General features: G+C 65.7%; 3 protein-coding genes across 3 annotated transcripts in view; 2 read left to right on the forward strand and 1 right to left on the reverse strand.

Moving 5' to 3' along the window:
- The window catches only part of EP400 (E1A binding protein p400), a 63,609-nt gene extending 57,225 nt beyond the window's left edge, over positions 1-6,384 (forward strand). The window contains exons 50-54 of the mRNA XM_054712813.1: positions 997-1,192; positions 1,979-2,103; positions 2,764-2,910; positions 3,328-3,405; positions 4,176-6,384. Of these exons, the coding sequence (XP_054568788.1) occupies positions 997-1,192; positions 1,979-2,103; positions 2,764-2,910; positions 3,328-3,405; positions 4,176-4,448 (819 nt within the window). The 3' untranslated portion in view covers positions 4,449-6,384. The remainder of the gene's footprint in view (positions 1-996; positions 1,193-1,978; positions 2,104-2,763; positions 2,911-3,327; positions 3,406-4,175) is intronic.
- A 246-nt stretch (positions 6,385-6,630) lies between these two features.
- DDX51 (DEAD-box helicase 51) lies at positions 6,631-12,439 on the reverse strand. The gene is made up of 15 exons (XM_008157292.3): positions 12,116-12,439; positions 11,867-12,018; positions 10,793-10,943; positions 10,455-10,600; positions 10,303-10,374; positions 10,117-10,223; positions 9,919-10,027; positions 9,687-9,832; positions 9,380-9,572; positions 9,190-9,305; positions 8,994-9,110; positions 8,787-8,888; positions 8,634-8,697; positions 8,424-8,558; positions 6,631-8,192 (listed from the first exon to the last, which is right to left on the reverse strand). Exons 1-15 carry the CDS (start codon positions 12,420-12,422, stop codon positions 8,166-8,168), a joined length of 1,944 nt encoding a protein of 647 aa, XP_008155514.2. The 5' UTR covers positions 12,423-12,439; the 3' UTR covers positions 6,631-8,165.
- A 170-nt stretch (positions 12,440-12,609) lies between these two features.
- On the forward strand, positions 12,610-17,273 carry NOC4L (nucleolar complex associated 4 homolog). The gene is made up of 15 exons (XM_008157234.3): positions 12,610-12,767; positions 13,030-13,150; positions 13,381-13,487; positions 13,725-13,832; positions 13,971-14,120; positions 14,194-14,293; positions 14,387-14,421; positions 14,862-14,912; positions 15,006-15,117; positions 15,324-15,384; positions 15,624-15,734; positions 15,832-15,992; positions 16,070-16,152; positions 16,288-16,401; positions 16,477-17,273. The coding sequence occupies exons 1-15, from the start codon at positions 12,651-12,653 to the stop codon at positions 16,594-16,596; spliced, it is 1,551 nt and encodes a 516-aa protein (XP_008155456.2). The 5' UTR covers positions 12,610-12,650; the 3' UTR covers positions 16,597-17,273.
- The last annotated feature ends 1,820 nt before the right edge of the window (positions 17,274-19,093 follow it).

Below are 19,093 nucleotides of genomic sequence, written 5' to 3' on the forward strand. Positions count from 1 at the left end.
CGCTCCTGCACAGCTCCTGCTCGCGGGGCCGCAGGTGTTCTGGTGGACTTGCCATCAAGTAGAAGGTGTGCTTCCCCCCAAGATCCCGTTCTCCTGGGAGAGGAGAAAGCAGCCCTGGGGACGGTTAAGTGATTGTACTTCCTGGAACTGAAGTCACCGAGCTCATGGCTGAGCGCTCGGGGGGAGGAGGAGGGGAGAAGCTAGACCATGGAGGGAGGGCAGGGTCTCTGTCAGGGACAGCACATGGGCATGCGGGTCGGGGGGGGCGGGTGTCACCAGGCCCAGAGCCAGGCTCGGTCCCAGTCCCTGGGAAGCGCAGAGACTGGAAGAAGGGCTAGATTCAGGACAGCGTGGAGTCGGGAAGGTCCTTCACATTCAGCCATGTTTATCCGCTCCGGCCAGGCCAGGCGGCCAGCTTCGGAGACCCCGTCCTGGCACGGGTGCAGCTACCAGCACCTGCCCTGGTTACACCTGCCCCCTGATGGGTGCGCAGGCAGGATGGGGTGTTTTAGTGTTACCCCACTTCGCATGTGCAGAACCTGAAGCCAGCAGGTTAGGTAACCTGCTCCAATCCTAGGCCGTCGCCCACAGCACGCTGGCTCTGCGCTGGGTGTGCTTCACCCACTTGAAGCGTGCAAGACGGGACAGAAGGGGTGAAGCCCGAGAAAGCACATTTGGTTCCACATGTGTTCGTGTGACGAGAGAGGGCTTGGACACAGTGTGACAGGAAGCTGGTGGCCTTCCAGGTGTCTCGGGAGAGCTCCAGGCTGGCCTTAGGCTGCTCTAAGGACAGGCGTGAATGCCGTGTGACCGATGAGCTTTAGGTCCCGTGTGTGTGGGTGATGGTGGGACAGGGTAGGTCAGCCTCTGGGGAGATGCTAGTCTTGGCTGGCTGCCACTTCCCACCCTGTGACCCGTCCCCGTCTCGCCGCGTGGCCTCTGGGAGGTGTTTGCAGACACGAGTTGCTGAGTCTCTGGGCCCTTCTTTCTGTTTAGACGCGGGTCCCCACGTCGCAGCTGCAGGCGCAAGGCCAGATGCAGGCGCAGGCGCCCCCGCCGGCCCAGGTGGCCCTGGCGAAGCCTCCGGTGGTGTCCGTGCCCGCGGCCGTGGTCTCCTCGCCAGGCGTCACGACCCTGCCCATGAACGTCGCTGGGATCAGTGTGGCCATCGGGCAGCCGCAGAAAGCCACAGGTGCCTGCCCCGTCCGCGGGGCCGGGAGGGCCGACGGCCTTCCTGTGGGAGTGGCCCCGCCCTGCTGGCTCCCTCGCAGACACCGTTTCGAGTGCCGTGGTGCACGCTAGAAGCGTCTCGCGTTGCCCGAGTACAAGTTTTGACCCTCAGTTTAACCATTAACGTTTGGAACTTCCCATCCCTTTATCCCAGCAATTTCCAACTGCTCTGCCACCAGGATGTTTAAACGTGCGCTGACCTCCTTCCGAGATCAGGGCCGGGGAACCTCGTTCTGCCTGGGCCACTTACACTGAACAGCGTTGGTCACAGGCCCGACAGTGTCACCAGCTTAACCGAGCCTGCGGCATTTGGTCCCACACTTAATTAACTCCCCTAATGCCTTGGCAGGGCCAGACCAAGTGATTTCACGGCAGGCGTTCCCCACCCCTGCCTTAGATTGTCCAATAAAAACTGACAGCCACCAACAGTAATAGCCATCGATGAGGAGGCACCACCACACCCGTTTTTTGGTCAGTTCTGTGAACAGTCTTGTTGGGTGAGCTGCAGGATTTTAGTCGTTTGTGTGCCAGGCGGTGGGAAGGTGAGTCGCTGCTCCGAGTGTCCTGGTGGCCGAGGAGCATCTGGGGCGGGGGGGGGGTGTAGGAGACGCCTGCCCGCCTCGCAGGGTCAGGGTGCCGTTCTCTGTAGACACAGGCCGTCTGAACGACTCAGTGACCCAGGGAAGCGCAGGGACTCAGGGTGAGTCTGCCTCCGCGCTGTGACTCACCCACTCGCTGGTGTTTGCAGGACAGACCGTGGTGGCCCAGCCCGTGCACGTGCAGCAGCTGCTGAAGCTCAAGCAGCAGGCCGTGCAGCAGCAGAAGGCCATCCAGCCCCAGGCCGCCCCAGGCCCGGCCGCCGTCCAGCAGAAGGTACTGGCTCCTGCGGGCTCTTGGGCCACCCTGTCTGTGCTGAGCCGGGCCCTGCCACTAGGCACAGGGCGCGGAGGACGGGGTCCGAATGGGCCCTGCCTCGCTGCCTGACACCCACGCAGGGGACCCCAAGGTCCTGCATTTGGGCTGCACAGAGGGTGGCCTGGATGTTGGTGCTGCTTCAAGGTCCCCCGGGGAGCGGGGGGCCGGGGGGGGCGGGTATGAGATGGGGAGCTGTGTTCACTGCGGACTTTCGGGGAACAGTGAGGACTCGGGCTGTGGGGTGCATGGCTGGTAAGGGCCACAGGGTTTGGGGAAGCAGATGTAGGTCATAGTGTGCGACCCACCTGGGTGCTAGTGCACAGAACCGAGGATCCAGGCAGGGACCTGGTCCTGGGTGTGCTTGAGGCGGGAGGGGGAGACAGCCTGATGTGAAGGAGGCCTATCAGCGTCTCTCTGACCCGGAAGTTTGGGAGAGGCAGCACTGAACTGATTGAGGCCCCAAAGCAAAAGCCTTCTCAGTAGGCTGACCTCTGGGCACGAGGGGACTCGGGAGAAAGGCGAGTGACCTGGGCTGGGCACCGGTGGGCAGCTGCAGGGAGCAAGGCTGCAGTTTAGAGGGGACAGCCTTGTGCCCTAACCCTGGGCGTCTCTCTTCAGATCACTGCACAGCAGATTGCTGCTCAGGGCCAGCCACAGAAGGTCACCTATGCCACCCAGCCAGCCCTGAAAACGCAGTTTCTCACCACCCCCATCTCCCAGGCTCAGAAGCTGGCCGGGACGCAGCAGGTGCAGACCCAGATCCAGGTGAGCAGGAGCCAGCGCAAGCGCTGGATTGCAGGGGCCGCAGGTGCCCACGACAGCGAGGGGTCACACGGCTTCACTGGCCTGAATCACTCCCCGCCCCCCGGCCTCGGGCCGCCCCCCAACCTGGAACGTCGCCCAGGCTTGAAGGGGTTCTGAGGTCCGTGAAAGGCTAGAATGTGTCATTTCACTCTTCGTCCTCTCATGTAAACTCAAGTATGAGACCCAGTTACACGTGACTGCAGATGAGGAGGGTGGTCAGCATCAGCATGGAGGTCTCTCGGGTGCCAGGCGAGCCCCCTGTGACAAAGATCTTTCCTGTCATCGGGTTGTTTTGAAATTAACCGAGAAGGAAAGAAAGGGCATCTTTCTGTGCGTGCGTTCTGCATCCTGCCCGTGGCTTTTCTGGTTCTGCCCCAGGTGGCCAAGCTCCCTCAGGTGGTGCAGCAGCCGAGCCCGGTGGCCGGCATCCCGCAGGCGGCCTCTGCTTCCCAGCAGGTAAGTGCGGAGGGGGCAGCCATCGGGAGGTTCCCACGGGCTTCTCAGCAACCTTCGTGTGAGTTCTCGTTTTCCCCCTGAGGAAGTAGAATCCTGATTATAGAGAATCACTCTGATTTCCACAATACAAGACACAGACTCAGGGCCGAAGGCACCAAAGGACTCACTTCTAGACCAGTGCTTCAGCCAGCAACGCCGGTGTCCTCTGCTGCAGGGAAACTGAAGGTGTAACACCCACTGGGGACAGCCTGACGGCGCTGTCACATTGATGTCCTCTACAAAATGTGGCGCATGAGTGGGCTTCCGACATCTTTATTTTCAGAACCACACGAGTGTGCGTTTCAAGGAATCAAAGCCAGTCGGCCCTTGAGCAGCGTGGGGGGTGGGGCTTGCACCAGCTGCGCAGTTGAGTCTGTGTCCGACTCAGTCTGCCTCCACACACACCCCTCCCAGCCCTCGGCTGCTGCCCACTTAACAGATGGCACGTGCACGTCCAAGCCCGCGTGGCTCACGGGACAGCCCGGCAGTCGAGGCTGAATGTCACCACCAGTCCCGGCCCTCAGCCCTCGCTCTCCCACGGGCAGGCATCGCTTTAGCACAAAGGTTTCGTTTTCTACTTGTTTGGTTAAAGACCAGAGGCCATGTTTCGACGTGCTGGGTAGTTTTCACATTTCTAAGTTTCATGCTGATTAAGTCTCTGACCCTCCCGGCCCCAGAGGGTTAGTTACTTGGGTTTGTCAGGCACCTGATCTGCGTTTCTTTCGGCTCAGGCTCCCCCGCAGACGGTGACCCTCACCCAGGCGGCGGCGGCGGGGCAGCAGGTCCAGATGATCCCCGCGGTGACGGCGGCCGCCCAGGTGGTCCAGCAGAAGCTCATGCAGCAGCAGGTCGTCACAACGGCGGCGGCCCAGCTGCAGGCCCCGGGCGTCCCCAACCCCACGCAGGTGCCGGCCAGCGCTGACAGCCCCGGCCAGCAGCCCAAGTTACAAATGCGAGTCCCTGCCGTCCGGTTAAAGACACCCACCAAGCCTCCGTGCCCCTAGTCAGGAAAGCAGGCGCCTCGGGCCGCCACCAAGCAGGTCTCCATCGGGCCAGAACCGGCAGGTGCACTTACTGCTGAACTGGGGGCCGCGTCCTGTGAGGTTCGGCCCCTGCAGAGCTGCAGCGAGCGGAATGTCCACAGCGCGCTCTCGGGCCGCAGCTTCTGTACAGACCAGTGGGAGGCGCGCCTCGGCAGCTTCTCTGGGTCCTTGGACCTTCCAGCCGCCTCCAGAGCCGCAGGGCTGGGTCCGAGCCTCCAGGACCCGCCGGCGCCCCGTGTGCCACACATCACGGGGCGACTCCGACAGCAGGGAGTCACCGTGACGTCCTGAAGCCAAGCACCTCAGGACAGCGCAGCGTTGGCCTGTGTGGTCCTTTAGACCCAACGGGAACACATCACAGTCCTGGGAGGAGAGGCCATCTGAGGTCGGTCAGCTCAGACCCAAGACAGCCCGGCGGCTTCTTCCTTCTCTGCTCCATGGGACTTGCTGGAACCTTCCAAGAAGCCACCTGGTCCCGTGCCATCGAAGCGGTTATGATGCGTACCCGGCTTGCATGGAGGACGACGCTGGGATTGAACTTCCATTCCAAAGAGGAGCCACTGTGACTTGTTTCCATGCAGATGGCACCTGCCAGCTGCTCCCCATCCCAGCGCTGCTCGGTCCTCCCAGCTTTCGGACGTGGCGCTCAGAGGCAGCTCCAGGAGCCGAGGCCCTGGTCTCACGTTGGTCGGGGCCCAGGCAGGTGTTTTATTGCAGGTGTAACGGCCGCGTGTGCGTGTGCGTGTGCGTGCACGGCATGGGGCTCAGTGAGAGGTGCCCGTCCCCGCTCTCCCTTGCTCATGTCCAGCCGGCCTGTCTGCAGAGCTGGAACCTGCTCAAACGGGGTCTGCTGTGGCGCTCTTCCCCGCAGACGACCTCAGGTTTGTGCCAGGGCCTCCCCCACGAGCAGGCACGTGCCATCGTGCTGTGTGACGCGGTGAACCATGGTTGAGGGCGAAGAGGCCCCACGCATCTGTGTCTTCTCGGGCACGATGGCAGCCGTGGTTGCAGTGGACGTGACTGCACTGGCCACGCACACTGCGCTCCGCGGACGCCTCCCCCGCTCGGGGTGTCTGCCTCGGTCCAGACAGGTTGTCAGGTCTGTGTGTGCCGAGATGAGCTGCGGCGTCCTGAGACACACGACTCTCCTGCCCCCTCCCCACCGAGCCGCTCACGGCAGGAGGACGGCTTCTGTCCGCGCTGGTTCCCGTTTGTGTGGATGGCAGTGCGGCGACTCCTAGGGGGCCAGTGATGAAGCTCGTGTGAGAGATTGGAGGAAAGGAAAAATCAAGTGTTGAAAGGGGAAGGGACTTAACATTTCAGGGACCTGAACATGTGGAGACAGGACCGTCAGCCAGGCCTGTGGGTTGTTTGCTACCAGCCGGCGGGCAGGACGGCTGAGCGGGCTCCGCCTCACCACTGGGAGACTTCCTGCTCTTGGCCCGCACCCTCGTGTGCAGAGCCACGCGCAGAGGTCGTGTTTCTGGCTTATCTTGTGCACTGTTTGCGTTCCTCGTCCTCCCGAGGGCGCTGGCAGTCCCTCGATGAAATGTTGACGCACTTAGGCTGCCCGGGAGCTCCTGTGAGGCAGAGCCAGAGGGAAGGCGGCCGCTGGCCGGGTGGAGCGGCAGCTGCTATGCGGAGGGAGAGCCTCGCTCAGGGCGCTTCCTTCAGCCACTCCAACGCGAAACGTGGGACGGAAGACTGTCCTGTTCCACTGGGTTTAGTCCCATCACAGCTCAGTAGTCACAGAGGCAAAAACCCTCAAAGGCGAGACCTTCCCACTGAGGAGCTAGTGTGGGCTGCGGAGGGGGTTCCAGGGCCTCCCCCACCATTGCTGTTAGACCCCACGCTGCCTGGGACCAGGCTTCGGCCGACTCCCTGTAACGAGGGAGGGAGGGAGGGAGGGAAGGAGGGAGAGCTCTCAGACACAGACCCAGGACTGTCCATTCGAGCCGGCCACCCGGGAGCAGGCTTCCCCGGGAGACGAGTCTGAGAAGGCGGGCTGTTCGCACGGCGGCCGGGGAGCAGGAGCTGGTCCGCACGCGCAGACGTGTTGCCTGGCAGGGCTTTCCGTTCACAGCCTCTAGGGTTTTTAAGTGTTGTAACCAAATAGTTGTGTTTAAAAGACTGAAGATGTAAATACTTTGTAAACATAATCATTTGTACTTGAACAGTAGGGTTTTGAAAAGCACTGATGTCCCACCACACGAAAGGCATAATAAACGACTTTTTCATATGCTCTCGCCTCATCTCATAGGAAAGTGGTGGAAGATGCTGGTTGTCTCTTTCAGGCACTTGGCAAAGGGCTCGGTGAGGCTCCCAGCAGGTGGCGGGTGCCAGGTGGCGCTGAGGGAGGGACAGGAAACGCAGGCCTGGGCTGCGACCCCCTTGGCGCAGCGGAGGACTCAGAACCAGCCACAGGTCTCGCACTCATGGCACTTTTTTACAATATGTTTTCATTGATTTGTGAGAAGGGGGAGAGATAGAAACATCAATGATGAGAATCATGGATTGACTGTCTCCTGCACGCCCCCTACTGGGGATCGAGCCCACAATCCAGGCATGTGCCCTGATCAGAATCGAACCCAGAGCCCTTCAGTCCACAGGTCGACGCTCTATCCACTGAGCCAAACCGGCTAGGGCTGCCGGCACTTCTTAAGTTGGTATTAGGGTGCATTTTTTTTTTTGTCTGGGGGAAGTCACTTGAATAGGCCTTTTGGTTACAAAGGCAAAGCCAAAACTGTTCATGAATAAGAATGTTCATGAAATCAGAGGAAAGCCTTCCTCAGACCTTGAGAGCAGTGTCGTCCTGCAAGAGGTCCCCCGCATTCAGGTCCAGGTGATTCCTGCGGCCCCACAGGAGGCAGCGCAGCAGCAGGCCGTGACCACCTCCCCACACACTGGGTTCCGGGCAGGCCCAAGCCAGCAGCCTAAAACTCAGACGCAGGCCCCCACCACCAGGTTCAAGGCCCCCGCCAAGCCTGACTGAGGGAGGCGGCGTGATGGCTGCAGGAGTCCTGCGTTCCAGATGCCAGAGCACGAGCAAGCTGGCTCACCACGCTTGGCGGCTCCATCCGTCCCGGCCCTGGGCCTTGCGTGCCAAGCGTGGTGTGGGCTGGACTGAGGGGTAAGCACGCTGGCTCAGCACAAAGCGCTGGGACTCGGACGGTCTACCCGGGAGCCTGTGACCAGTTGTTCTGCTCGAGTGAATCATGGACTTTGGTGCAGAGATAAAACTAGCATGTCCCTTCTTTACAGTTTATCTTCACATTAGCATGTGAATTTGGGGGAAACCTTACAAGCAGTGGGTCAGTGCTCTGCAGCCGGCTTTCAGTCACAAGAGCCTCTGGTGCTTGTTACTCTGCACGGGGCGTGGGGGGGGGGGCCCGTCCCCACCGCAAGATGGGAGCACACGGAGGTGCCAGACAAGCTGAAGTCCAAACCCGCTGCCAGCAGGACGGAGGCCGCCTGTCGGTCTGGGCCCGTCTGAACCCTCCACTCCAGCCCCAGAGAAGCAGGAGCAACCGGTCAGAGGCTGACTGTGTGCTCGGCCGTCTCAGGCCACGGCGCCGTGACGGAGGGCCTCGCCGGGCGTGGGCTGAGCAGGCAGCGCGCTGGGACTTCTCCAGGAGGCCTGTCCGCCCAGGCTCGGTCCCATCGTCCTCAGAGCCCGGCCTAGGCCGCCTTCTGCCTCCATTCTTCCTGGGGGAGGAGAGGAAGCAGCTCAGCTCCAGGCCCCTCCCTAGTGTGCGACCCAGCCCAGCCCCCAACTCTAAGGGGAGACACCCAGCACCCCTCCCGGGCCCTGTACCTCCACCCCAGGTCCAGGGTCTCCTGCCCTCGGCCAGGAAGCTAAAGGCACCCGGGACCTCCTCTGCGTCCGAGTCCCGCTGCGAGCAGCCTCGAGAGCTCCCAGAACCGCCAGGGCCTCACCTTGACGGCCCTCTCCAGCTGGGACAGGGCCTCCTCGTACCGCGGGACCAGCGGCTGCAGCAGCTCGCTAGGGGTGTCGTGCCGCTCCAGCTCGGGTACCCCGGCTTCAGTCAGCATCCGGAGGAACCTCCTCTCCTGGGGGAGCATGCCAAGTTCCAGGAAGGGGCTCCCATCCTCCCCGCCCCGCCTCCCCGTCAGTCCTCGCCTGACCTGCACTTTGAGGAGCAGCGTGAAGGCTTGTCCGGTCTTCCCAGCACGAGCCGTTCTTCCCACCCTGAAACCAAGCACAGGCGCCTCGAGAGCGGCCCCCAGGACAGCAGCCCGCCCCCCCCCGCGCGCCCCAATCCAACCACAGCCCCTCACCGGTGCACGTAGGTCCGCAGGTACTGGGGGGCATCGTAGTTCACCACCAGCTGCACCCCCTGCACGTCGATGCCGCGGGCAGTGGCGTCTGTGCTGATGAGGCTGTTGAGAAACGGTGTGGGACCTGCCTGAGACTGGGTCACCCCCACAGACACACTCCTGGGGGCCGGGCAGACACCGGGAGCAAGCACCCTCCCAGGCACTCACAGCTGAATCTTGCCCTGCTCAAACTGCTTCAAGATCCCCTTCCTCTGGCCGGGCCCGTAGCGGGAGGAGAACTCGGCCACCGTCACACCACCGAAAGCCTGGACGAGCAAGAAGAGCCTGGGAGGGAGAGCCGGTGGGCGGGGCCAGCGCCTCCCACACGCCCTGCCCTGCGCCGCGCCGCCCACCCCGGCCTCACCTGTGCGAGTTCTCCCGGGAGTTGGTGAAGCAGAGGATCCTGGAGAAGCCCAGGTGCAGGATCAGGTGCAGGACCACCAGCGGCTTGGAGCGCAGGCGGCAGGGCACGTAGTGGTGCTGGGGGGACAGCGTGGGGTTGGCTCGGCCCTGAGCGCCCGGGAGCCACCCTCCCGACCCGGCACCCGGCTCACCGAGAGCCCCGCAGGGAAGGTGTACTTCCCACCCGAGTCCGTGTCCACGTCGGTGCCTCCGGGACCCCCGCGCGCCGGCCGCGTGGAGAAGAGCCAGGGCTGGTGCAGGCCCAGCTGCTGCAGCTTCTCGGGGTTCTGGGTCAGCGTGGCCGAGAAGAGCAGCTTCTGCAGAGGCATCTGAGGGCGGCAGGTGCTGCAAGGGCACAGACGCTGGGCGCAGCCGGGGCCTGGCCACCCACCCCGACCCAGACTGGACCGGGCGCTCCCCCAGGGCAGAGCAGGGCAGGGCCGAGCCGGGGACCAGTACCTGGCAGCGGTCACGACCTGGGGCTGCCGCCTCTGGAGCAGAGCGAAGGGGTCCTTGGCACCCTCCCCAGGGAAGGCGGCCGCCACCACCCGGGGGAGCCAGGACTGGTGCATGCTGTCTATCATCCGGTCGGCCTCGTCGATGACCTGCCAATGAGGAGGCCGGACTCCGGTGGGTGAGGTGGGCGTCAGCTGAGCCCGAGCCTCCCTCTGGGTGGGGGTGGGCAGCCTACCAGGAAGCGGAGGTGCTGCAGGCTGAACCCCGGGGTCTGGTCGATGTGGTCCACCAGGCGGCCGGGAGTGGCCACCACGATGTCAGCCAGGCAGCGGAAGCCGTCCATCCTGCAGAGCGGAGAGCACTCAGCCGGGGCCCCACTGACCCGTGCCCGCCTGCACCCGCCCCCCCAGGGCCCGTGCCCAGCAGGACCTACGTCTCCTGGACGAGGCTCTCCTGCTCCTTGGCCAGCGACTTCTGCCCGGTGACCAGGGCGACGCGCAGAGGCGTGGCGTCCGTGTAGACGTTGAACACTTTGCTCACCTGCAGGACACCGAGTCACCGCCTGACCTGAGGCATCACGCCAGTGAAAGGGCTCTGGGGTGACCCCAGGTCCTCGTACCTGCTGGGCCAGCTCCTTGGTGGGCAACACAACCAGGGCGCGCACCTGGCACACAGCTCGCTGCAGCAGGGCCTGTGGGCGAGGAGGGCCACTGCGTGAGCAGCGCCGGCTCCCGCCCGCCAGCCTGCTGGGAGGGAGGGCCTCGCACTCACCTGCACCACGGGGATGACGAAGGCCAGGGTCTTCCCGCTGCCCGTCGGGGCAGAAACACAGAGGTCCCTGGGCCGGTAGCCGCCTCTGCCCACGAGGAACCCTTGGGCCGCACTCTCCAGGAGAGCAGGAATGACCGCCGCCTGGACTGCGTGGGGGAGGAGGGCCGGTCAGGTTCATGCAGGAGCAACCCGTCAGCACAGGGACCAGGGCCAGCCTGTGACCTCAAGCTGGAGTGCTCTCCCAGGGGAGCACCTGACGCTGCGTTCGTGTAGGGCTGCCCCCCGAGGCCTCGCATGGCTCCGGAAGAACCCCGGCCCCCGGCCCGAGGCTGGAGCACCTGGGAAGTAGGACGAGATGCCATGGGCACGCAGCTTCCTCTGCAGGTCAGGGTGGACTTCCGGGATGTCCTCGATAGGCACCAGGTCTTCAGTGACATTCTTCCCGACACAGCTCGGCTCGGCCAGCCACGTGGGCAGGAAAGGCTGAACCTGTTGCAAAAGGTAAGAAACAGGGACCAGGTGACGGCTCCCCACCTCGCCTGGGAGCGCGGCCGCGGAGGCTTTCCCTGGTGTCCTGGCTCCCCCTCGGTTCCCCCGACCCACGTCCCACACAGCCTCTGAGGAACTAGGAAATACACACCCGGGTGCCACTCCCCAGAGCAGATCCACCTGGGGCTTCCCCTCCCTTCTACACCACCACCCTGGACGGCACCTGCAAGGCCCCCTGACACCTGGCGCTCACCTGCCCTGACCTCACTTCCCATCAATGGCCACACCCCAGACACTTAAACCTCTGTTCTCACACACCAAGCTCGTAGGTGCCTCACAGCCTCTAAGTGGCACACGCCCCGCCCCCATCTTAACCAGACGACTCACAGGGGACCCCGCACAAGCCCTGACAGAACCGTGTGCCGTCGCCACGGGGATGGTGACCCAGTTCACGCTCCCTAGGAGAGCAGGAACGACCGCTCTTCTTCAACATAGTTCCAAGGTCCCAGCCACAGCGATCGGACAAGGAGAAATAAGCCCTGGCTGGTGTTGCTCAGTGGCTAGACTGTCAGTCCACGCATCGACGGGTCATGGCTTCGATGCCAGAGCAACACCTGGCCTGCAGGTTCGTCCCTGCCCAGGTCAGGTGGGGTGCGTGGGGGAGGAAACCAATGCCTGTGTCTCTCACATCCATGCTTCTCTCCCCCAACCCCTCCCCCTCTCTCTCTAAAAAAAAAAAAATCAATGGAAGAAACGTCCCCAGGTAAGGATTATCAACAAAAAAAAACCTACAAGATACAAGCTGAGGCGCAGGCACCCTCCTCCCAACTACCCCACGAAGCCCGGCTGGGTTAACAACAGCCACCCAACCCTGCAGCTCCCCACCCCCAGCCCAGCCGTCCCACCTCCGCCAAGCCGCTCACCTTTGGCGCCCTGCTCCTCCCGAAGCCCCCGAGCAGCACAGCGTGGGCTGGGGGTCCACCGGCCTCGTCGGGGGGCTGTTCTCCTGGGGTCTCGGGCGGCCCCGCGGCCTCGGCGTCCACGCTGCTCTCCCGCGGCGCCTCCTCGCTGCTCTCTGCGGGGCAGAAGCCGGGCAGGGGCGGCGCGTCAGCCTCAAGCAGACCCAGGTCCCCGGCCCGCACTCCGTCCCCTCCTCGCCCCGCCGGGCCCACCTGCGCCGGCCTCCTCGCCGTCCTCTTTCCGCCGCTTGCTGCGCGGGGCCTGCGGGCTCCCGGGCGCCCCGCCGCCCTTGCACCTCCGCGGCCGCCGCCGCCGCCGCTTCCCCGCCGCGCCCTCGGTCTGCGCGGCCTCCTCGGGCTCCTGCTGCCGCGACTGCTGCTGTCGCTGCCGCTCTCGGGCCCGGCACTGCAGCCGCTCCAGCAGCGCGCGGGCCCGGCCGTCCGCCTCCGCCTCCGCCTCCGCCCCGGCCGCTTCGGCCGCCTCGGGCCCCGCGTACCGCGCAACGTGGAAGAGGGCCATGCCTGCAGCCCGCGCCACTGCGGCCGGGCGCGCGGCGATGACGGCAGGCGCGACTCCGGCGCGCGTCTATGACGCACAGTGAGTCCCAGTCTCTTATTGGTGGAGCGCCGGCAGGGGGCGGGGCGCGTCCCGGCAAGCAGTGTTGGCGTCGGAGGCGCTGGCCGTGACGTCAGTGCTGCGCCGGAAGGCGGCGCCTGAGTCCGGGCTTCTCCCGCGTGGGGCGGCGGCATGGAGCGGGTCCGCGGCCCCCGGAACGCGCGCCGGGCGCTGGGCCGCCTGCTGGAGGCGGTGCTGGCGAACCGCGCGGAGGCCAACGCCGTGTTCGACATCCTGGCGGTGCTGCAGGCAAGGCGTGCGGGCTGGGCGGGCGGCCGCGATCGCGGGGTCGGAGGCCGACAGGCGGGCCCCTCGGCCTCGGCGGAGTCCGGGCTGCGAGGCGGGGTCCAGGGTCTTACTGGGGGGGTCCGGTGGGAGGTTTGGCAGAGGTGGGATGGAGAGTCCCGCTGGGGTCAAGGTTGTGGTTGGATGGGGCGGGAGTCCCAAGTGGGGAACGTGAGTGGGGCCACAGTTTCCCGCGGGGCTCCCTGAGACCGGCCTCTCCCCGCAGGCGGAGGACCCGGAGGAGATCCAGGATGCGGTGCGCGCGTGCAGCCGCCTTTTCGGGGCCTTGCTGGAGCGGGGGGAGCTGTTTGTGGGGCAGCTGCCCCCGGAGGAGACCGTCATGGCAGGTGAACGTCCTGGGGGCCCAAGGCCTCGTCCCTGGTGAAGTTGGAGGGCGACGTGATGAGACCCCCAAAACCTTTTCACAGGGCTTACCCTTGGAGTAGGTGTTGTTCTCTCTCTCTCTGGCTGGGGGCCATGCTGGTGTGAGGTTATGGCTTCCACTCGTGTGTCCTGACTGGGCTGGGCAGAGGGCAGTGGGCATGGACGTGGGCTGACCCCCCTCGCCCACCGGCAGGGTCCCAGGGGGCCACCCGGAAGTACAAGGTGTGGATGCGGCACCGCTACCAGAGTTGCTGCAACCGCCTGGCGGAGCTCCTGGCCCACCCGTCGTTCGAGGTCAAGGTGAGTCTTGGGGTCCCCCACCTTGCTCGTCCTGAGTGTTCCCTGCACCCCAGCCACGAGCCCCTCCACACACACACAGAGGCTGTGCCCCTGTCTTTCCCCACTCGCTTCCTTTTCATTGGCTGGTTTTGGGTGGGAGGCTCTGCCCTCTCTCGCGGACAGTCAGGCTGAAGTTCTGGGGGAGCTCTGTGGGCCGGTCCACGGGGCGCCACGGCCACTCTGCCCCCCGCCCCCCAGGAGCTGGCCCTCGGGACCCTCATGAAGTTCGTGCAGCTGGAAGGAGCGCACCCCCTGGAGAAACCCAAGTGGGAGGGCAGTTACCTGTTTCCCCGCCAGCTCTTCAAGGTGAGGGGCACCTGGGGGCCCATCCAGCCTCGGGGAGGGGGGCAGGCTGCCGCTCGGGGGGCTCCCGGGGCCGTCTTTGGTTGCTGGGTTGTGCTCTGTGGGCTCGGCACTCACCGGCCCGGCCCGCGCCTCGCCCAGGCGGTGGTGGACGGCCTGCTGTCCCTGGAGGAGGACTGCTCGCTGCTCCTCTCCCAGTTCTGCGCGTACCTGGAGCACGACGACGTGCGCTACCACGCGATGCAGGCGGCCGCTGACGCCGTGGCCAGGGTCGCCAACGCGCACCCCGAGGTGAGCTGCGGGAGCCCCGTAGCTGGGGGAGGGGGGCAGGCGGAGCCCAGGCGCTCAGGCCCGGCCTCCGCAGGTGCCCCTCACTTTCTGGAACAACGTGTTCACGCTGCTGTCCGCCGTGAGCCTGCCCCGCCAGGAGAGCGACGTCGCTAACTTCTACGTGAAGCACGCAGGTGAGCGTCCTGGCTGGGCCTGCAGGCGGGGCGCCGGGGCCCTGCCCCCCCAGCCTCACGAGCTGCCTCTCCCCTTTCCCCTCTCCCTGACAGAGCTGTCAGACAGGTGGAAGGTCACTCATCTGAAGGTGAGACACTCGGGGGGCGGGGGGCTCCCTGGGAACAGGCCCCGTCCTGGGGAGACACTCGGGGGGCGGGGGGCTCCCTGGGAACAGGCCCCGTCCTGGGGTGCGGCCTCAGGCAGCAGGTGGGGGACTTGGGGAGAAGGCAGCCACCCCTTTCCTGGCTTGGACGGCCCCTGGTCACTCAGAGGACCCCTGGGGGCGAGGAGGTCCCAGGCTGCCTGGAGCGTCACGTGTCCGTGCTGGGGGGCGGGGGGGGGGGTGGACTCCGCGTGGCTGCCCGGGAGGCTGATGTTTCCTCACTCCTGGACAGTGTCGGGTTCGGGCCCTGGGCGCTCCTACTTCCACGTGGCAGGAGGGGGCGGGGCGGGATGGGGGGGGACGGGGAGGACCTGGCGGGGCCGCAGCGTGTGCAGCCCGCAGACCCTTTCCTCACACACACGCAGGAGCACAGGAAGGCCTTCCAGCTGATGTGGCTCGGCTTCCTCAAGCACAAGGTAGGGCCGGGAGGGAGCAGGCTCGTCAGCCCTGGCCTGTGCAGGGCGGCAGACGGAACCCTGACCGCTTACCCCCCCCCGCCGCCCCCCCAGCTGCCCCTCAGCCTCTACAAGAAGGTGCTGGTGATCATGCACGAGTCCATCCTGCCTCACCTGGCCCAGCCCAGCCTCATGATCGACTTCCTCACCCGCGCCTACGACGTCGGTGAGCAGGGAGCGCCCAGAGGGGCTGCGACCAGGGGTCCGACCAGGTGGGGATGGGTGCTGGGGGGGGGGGCGGCGGGGGGGGCAGGCGGGCCTGTGGGCAGCTGGCTCCAATCGCCTACAGCGTGGCCTCCAGCTTTTCTGGACTCGCCCTGGGGGTGGGGGTGCAGGCTGGCTGCAGCTCCATGGCTGTGTGTCTGTCTGCAGGGGGCGCCATCAGCCTCCTGGCCTTGAACGGACTTTTTATCCTGATTCATGAGCACAACCTGTGAGTGTCCATCTGGGGGCAGTGCAGGCCTCTCCCCTCCCCCTCTCTGCCCCCGACCCCCCCCCCCCCCAGTTCTGACCAGGGTCAGGCAGCTTCAGGAGCCCCTGGGGGCAGGGGCAGGGAGGGGGCGGTGGTTCCCTGGGCCCTGACCTGTCTGCTTGCTTCGTGCTCTTACCCCACATGCCGCCCTCACTCACCCGCTGCTGCCCCACATGCCTCGTTCCCTCCCACACCCACAGGGAGTACCCCGATTTCTACCGCAAGCTCTACGGCCTCCTGGACCCGTCCGTCTTCCACGTCAAGTACCGGGCGCGCTTCTTCCATCTGGCCGACCTCTTCCTGTCGTCCTCGTGAGCGTCAGGAGGCCCCAGCCCGTCCCCCGGGGCTGCAGACGGGCGGCAGGGGCTGGGGTGCGGGTGCGGGGTCTCACGCCCACTTTCCCGCCAGCCACCTGCCCGCCTACCTGGTGGCGGCCTTTGCCAAGCGCCTGGCCCGCCTGGCCCTGACGGCGCCCCCCGAGGCCCTGCTCATGGTCCTGCCCTTCATCTGCAACCTGCTGCGGCGGCACCCGGCCTGCCGCGTCCTCGTGCACCGGCCGCGGGGCCCTGGTGAGTGCGCCGGGCTGGGCCCCGGGCAGGCCCGTGCGGGGCAGGTGGCAGGGAGGACAGGTCTGTCTCGTCCCTAGAGCTGGACGCCGACCCCTACGACCCCGACGAGGAGGACCCAGCCCAGAGCCGCGCCCTGGAGAGCTCCCTGTGGGAGCTGCAGGTGAGGCCGGCGCCCGGGTCCCGTCCTGCCCCCGCGAGCTGCCCACCGGCCCCCACACCCACGGGCCTGTTCCTGCTCCCTCGACCCCCGCCCTCCCTGTCTCCAATGTGGGGTGACGGCCCGCGTGCCCTCCAGGCGCTCCAGCGGCATTACCACCCCGAGGTGTCCAAGGCCGCCAGCGTCATCAACCAGGCGCTGTCTGTGCCCGAGGCCAGCATCGCGCCCCTCCTGGAGCTCAGCGCCTTCGAGGTGAGGGCCGGGCGGGGGGAGGTGGGCCGCGCGGGGAGCTCCCGAGTGAGAGCGTCCGTCCGTCTGTCCTCGCAGATCTTCGAGCGGGAGCTGAAGAAGAAGTGGCCCGAGGCGGTGCCGCTGGAGTTCATCCCCGCGCAGGGCCTGCTGGGCCGCCGTGACGACCTCTGCGCCCAGCACTTCACACTCAGCTGACCGGCACCCCGCCCCCAATGAGTGGTTTTGTAGGAGCCACTCAGGTGGGCTGTGGGCGGCAGGCAGGGGCCTGGCTCCCCCGGGGCTGTGCCCACAGGCTGCCGTCCACAGTGCCCCGCCCAGCGGGGGGCAGCACGGGGTCCTTCCTTCCCATGTGCCAGGGCTGCGTCCCCAGCGCTGCCTGGGGCCCTGACTCGGGCTCCTCCCAGGCGGCCCCACCACGGAGCAGTCCCGGGCGCCTGGCCCTCCAGTGCAGCCACAGCGTCTCCTGCTGGTGCCGGTCTGGGCGGTCCCCTCCCGTGTGGCTCAGCAGCTTCCTGTCCCGCGTAGCCAGCCCCTGTGTTAAAACCCTTTCCGGGCTGAACCCAACAACACAAACATTTCCCTCCTCCACACCAGCCAGCCCAGGGGCGGGGCCCTGACCCACAGACCCACTTCGTCACGTCCAGGCGGGAGCTTAAAATGCTGGTTGTGGGGGGGCCCGGCGAGGCTCAGGGGTTGAGGTCGACCTAGGAACCAGGAGGTCCCTGTTGGATTCCCGGTCAGGGCACAGGCCCGGGGTGGGGGCTCAATCCCCTGGGGGGGGTGCGGAAGGCAGTCGATCCATGATTCTCTCCTCCATGTTTCTCTCTCTCTCTTCTCTCTCCCTTCCTCTCTAAAACCAATAAAAATGTATTTTGAAGTGAAATGGAGTTTGCCTCCGTGGCCGAGGCACTGGCCTGGCGTGTGCAGCGAGCTTCGCCCTCCCTCCCAGAGCCCTGCTGTGCTGGGTTAGGGGACCCCCCCCCCCCAGGGGCCAGGGACACGAGGCCTCTTACTGTGCATCCCCAGCCTGCTCCCGTGACATTGGGTCCAGCATTTTAGAGGCAACATGGAGGCCGGTCTTGACTGGTCACCTTCTGTGGGGGGCGGGTCCCTGACAGGGATGCAGCCCGGTGGTAAGGAGTTGCCAACGCTCGAGCGCTTGGTTGTCAGCAAACCAGCTGCAGACACGTCAGTGTCAGGAGGCAGGTCCTGCAGCGTCTGGTGTGGAGCGGACGCTTCCCCTCGGCCGTGAGGACAGCTTGTCCCCCCGCAGGGGCTGGTGAGGCCACGGCCCCTGGCCAGCAGGCGGGGGGCTGCGTGCCCTCCTGATGGCTGTCGCATCCACGGGGCGCTGTTCCCAGGTCCCCGCTGCTCAGGAGGTCGAGCCTCTCCTGACGGCACAGGCCATGGGACGGAGCGGGAGCCTGGGAGCTCATGAGAACGGTCAGGTCCACAGGCTGCAGGGGCCGCAGGTCAGTCGGGGTGCAGGGGCCGCGGGTCAGTCAGGGGAGGCCTCGGGGTGCAGGGGCCGCGGGTCAGTCAGGGCGGCCTCGGGGTGCAGGGGCCGCGGGTCAGTCAGGAGAGGCCTTGGGGTTCAGGGGCTGCGGGTCAGTCAGGCCGCGGGGTGCAGGGGCCGCGGGTCAGGGCGGCCTCGGGGTGCAGGGGCCGCGGGTCAGTCAGGGGAGGCCTCGGGGTGGGTCTCGGGCGACTTCCAGGACAGAGCTTCCTGAGCGAGTGGCCGTTCCTCGGGCCGATGCCTGTGTGCCCTTGAGCTCAGCCAGGGGTCAGCTTTCACGTCTGATCGCTGGGACCCGGGAGCGTGTGGCCTCTGCTCTCGGGCTGAGCTAAGCTGCAGCTGGGCCGGGACACGGGCCCCAGCTGGGCTCCTGGGGTCACAGGTCAGAGAGCCCCGCTCGGCGGTGCGAGGAGAACAGCCTCCCCAGCTCCAGCCTAGATTTGCTGTGTCCAAGGCCTGGAGTCGCTGCTCCAGGTGGCTGGGGGGGGGGGGGGGGGGGGGGCTTCCTGTCCAGCAGGTGGGGTTCGGCCAGAGCTCGGCCGCCATCCGAGGGCCAGGGTCACCCTGCTCGGCCAGCGCAGGACAATCCTGTTGGTGGCCCTGGAGGAGAGAGAGGAGCTGGAGCCCGGCTGGTGGGGCTCCGTGGCTGAGCGTCGACCTGTGAACCAGGAGGTCACGGTTCGATTCCCGGTCAGGGCACAGGCCCGGGTTGCAGGGTCCATCTCCAGTAGGGGGCGTGCAGGAGGCAGCCGATCCATGATTCTCTCTCATCACTGATGTTTCTATCTCTCCCCCTCCCTTCCCCTCTGAAATCAATTTAAAAAAAAAAAAAAAAGGGAAGAAAAGCTAGAACTCAGCCCACAGACTGTGACCTCAGGGATGGATGGGCCGGGGCCTGAGATCCATCACTTCCGCGTGGCGCCCCGCGCGGTGCTGAAATGACTGATGTTTGCGGGGCGCGGCCCGGCAGCCCGCGGCGGCGCGGGAGACAGATGGCCCTGTCCATCTGCATTAGCACAGATAAGCCGTTTAATTTAATTTCGAAACGACTGTCGGGTGCTTAAAAGAGCAAGAGGAATAACAAACGAGGCTTCGCGCCTTATTTATCCCGGAGCGGTTACTGCGCGGCTTCCCAGGGTTGTCGGTTTAATTAACTCGGGCGTCTGGGGAAGCGGC

Source organism: Eptesicus fuscus, chromosome 23 (genome assembly GCF_027574615.1).
Source record: "Eptesicus fuscus isolate TK198812 chromosome 23, DD_ASM_mEF_20220401, whole genome shotgun sequence".
In the NCBI taxonomy this organism is placed as follows: domain Eukaryota; kingdom Metazoa; phylum Chordata; class Mammalia; order Chiroptera; family Vespertilionidae; genus Eptesicus; species Eptesicus fuscus.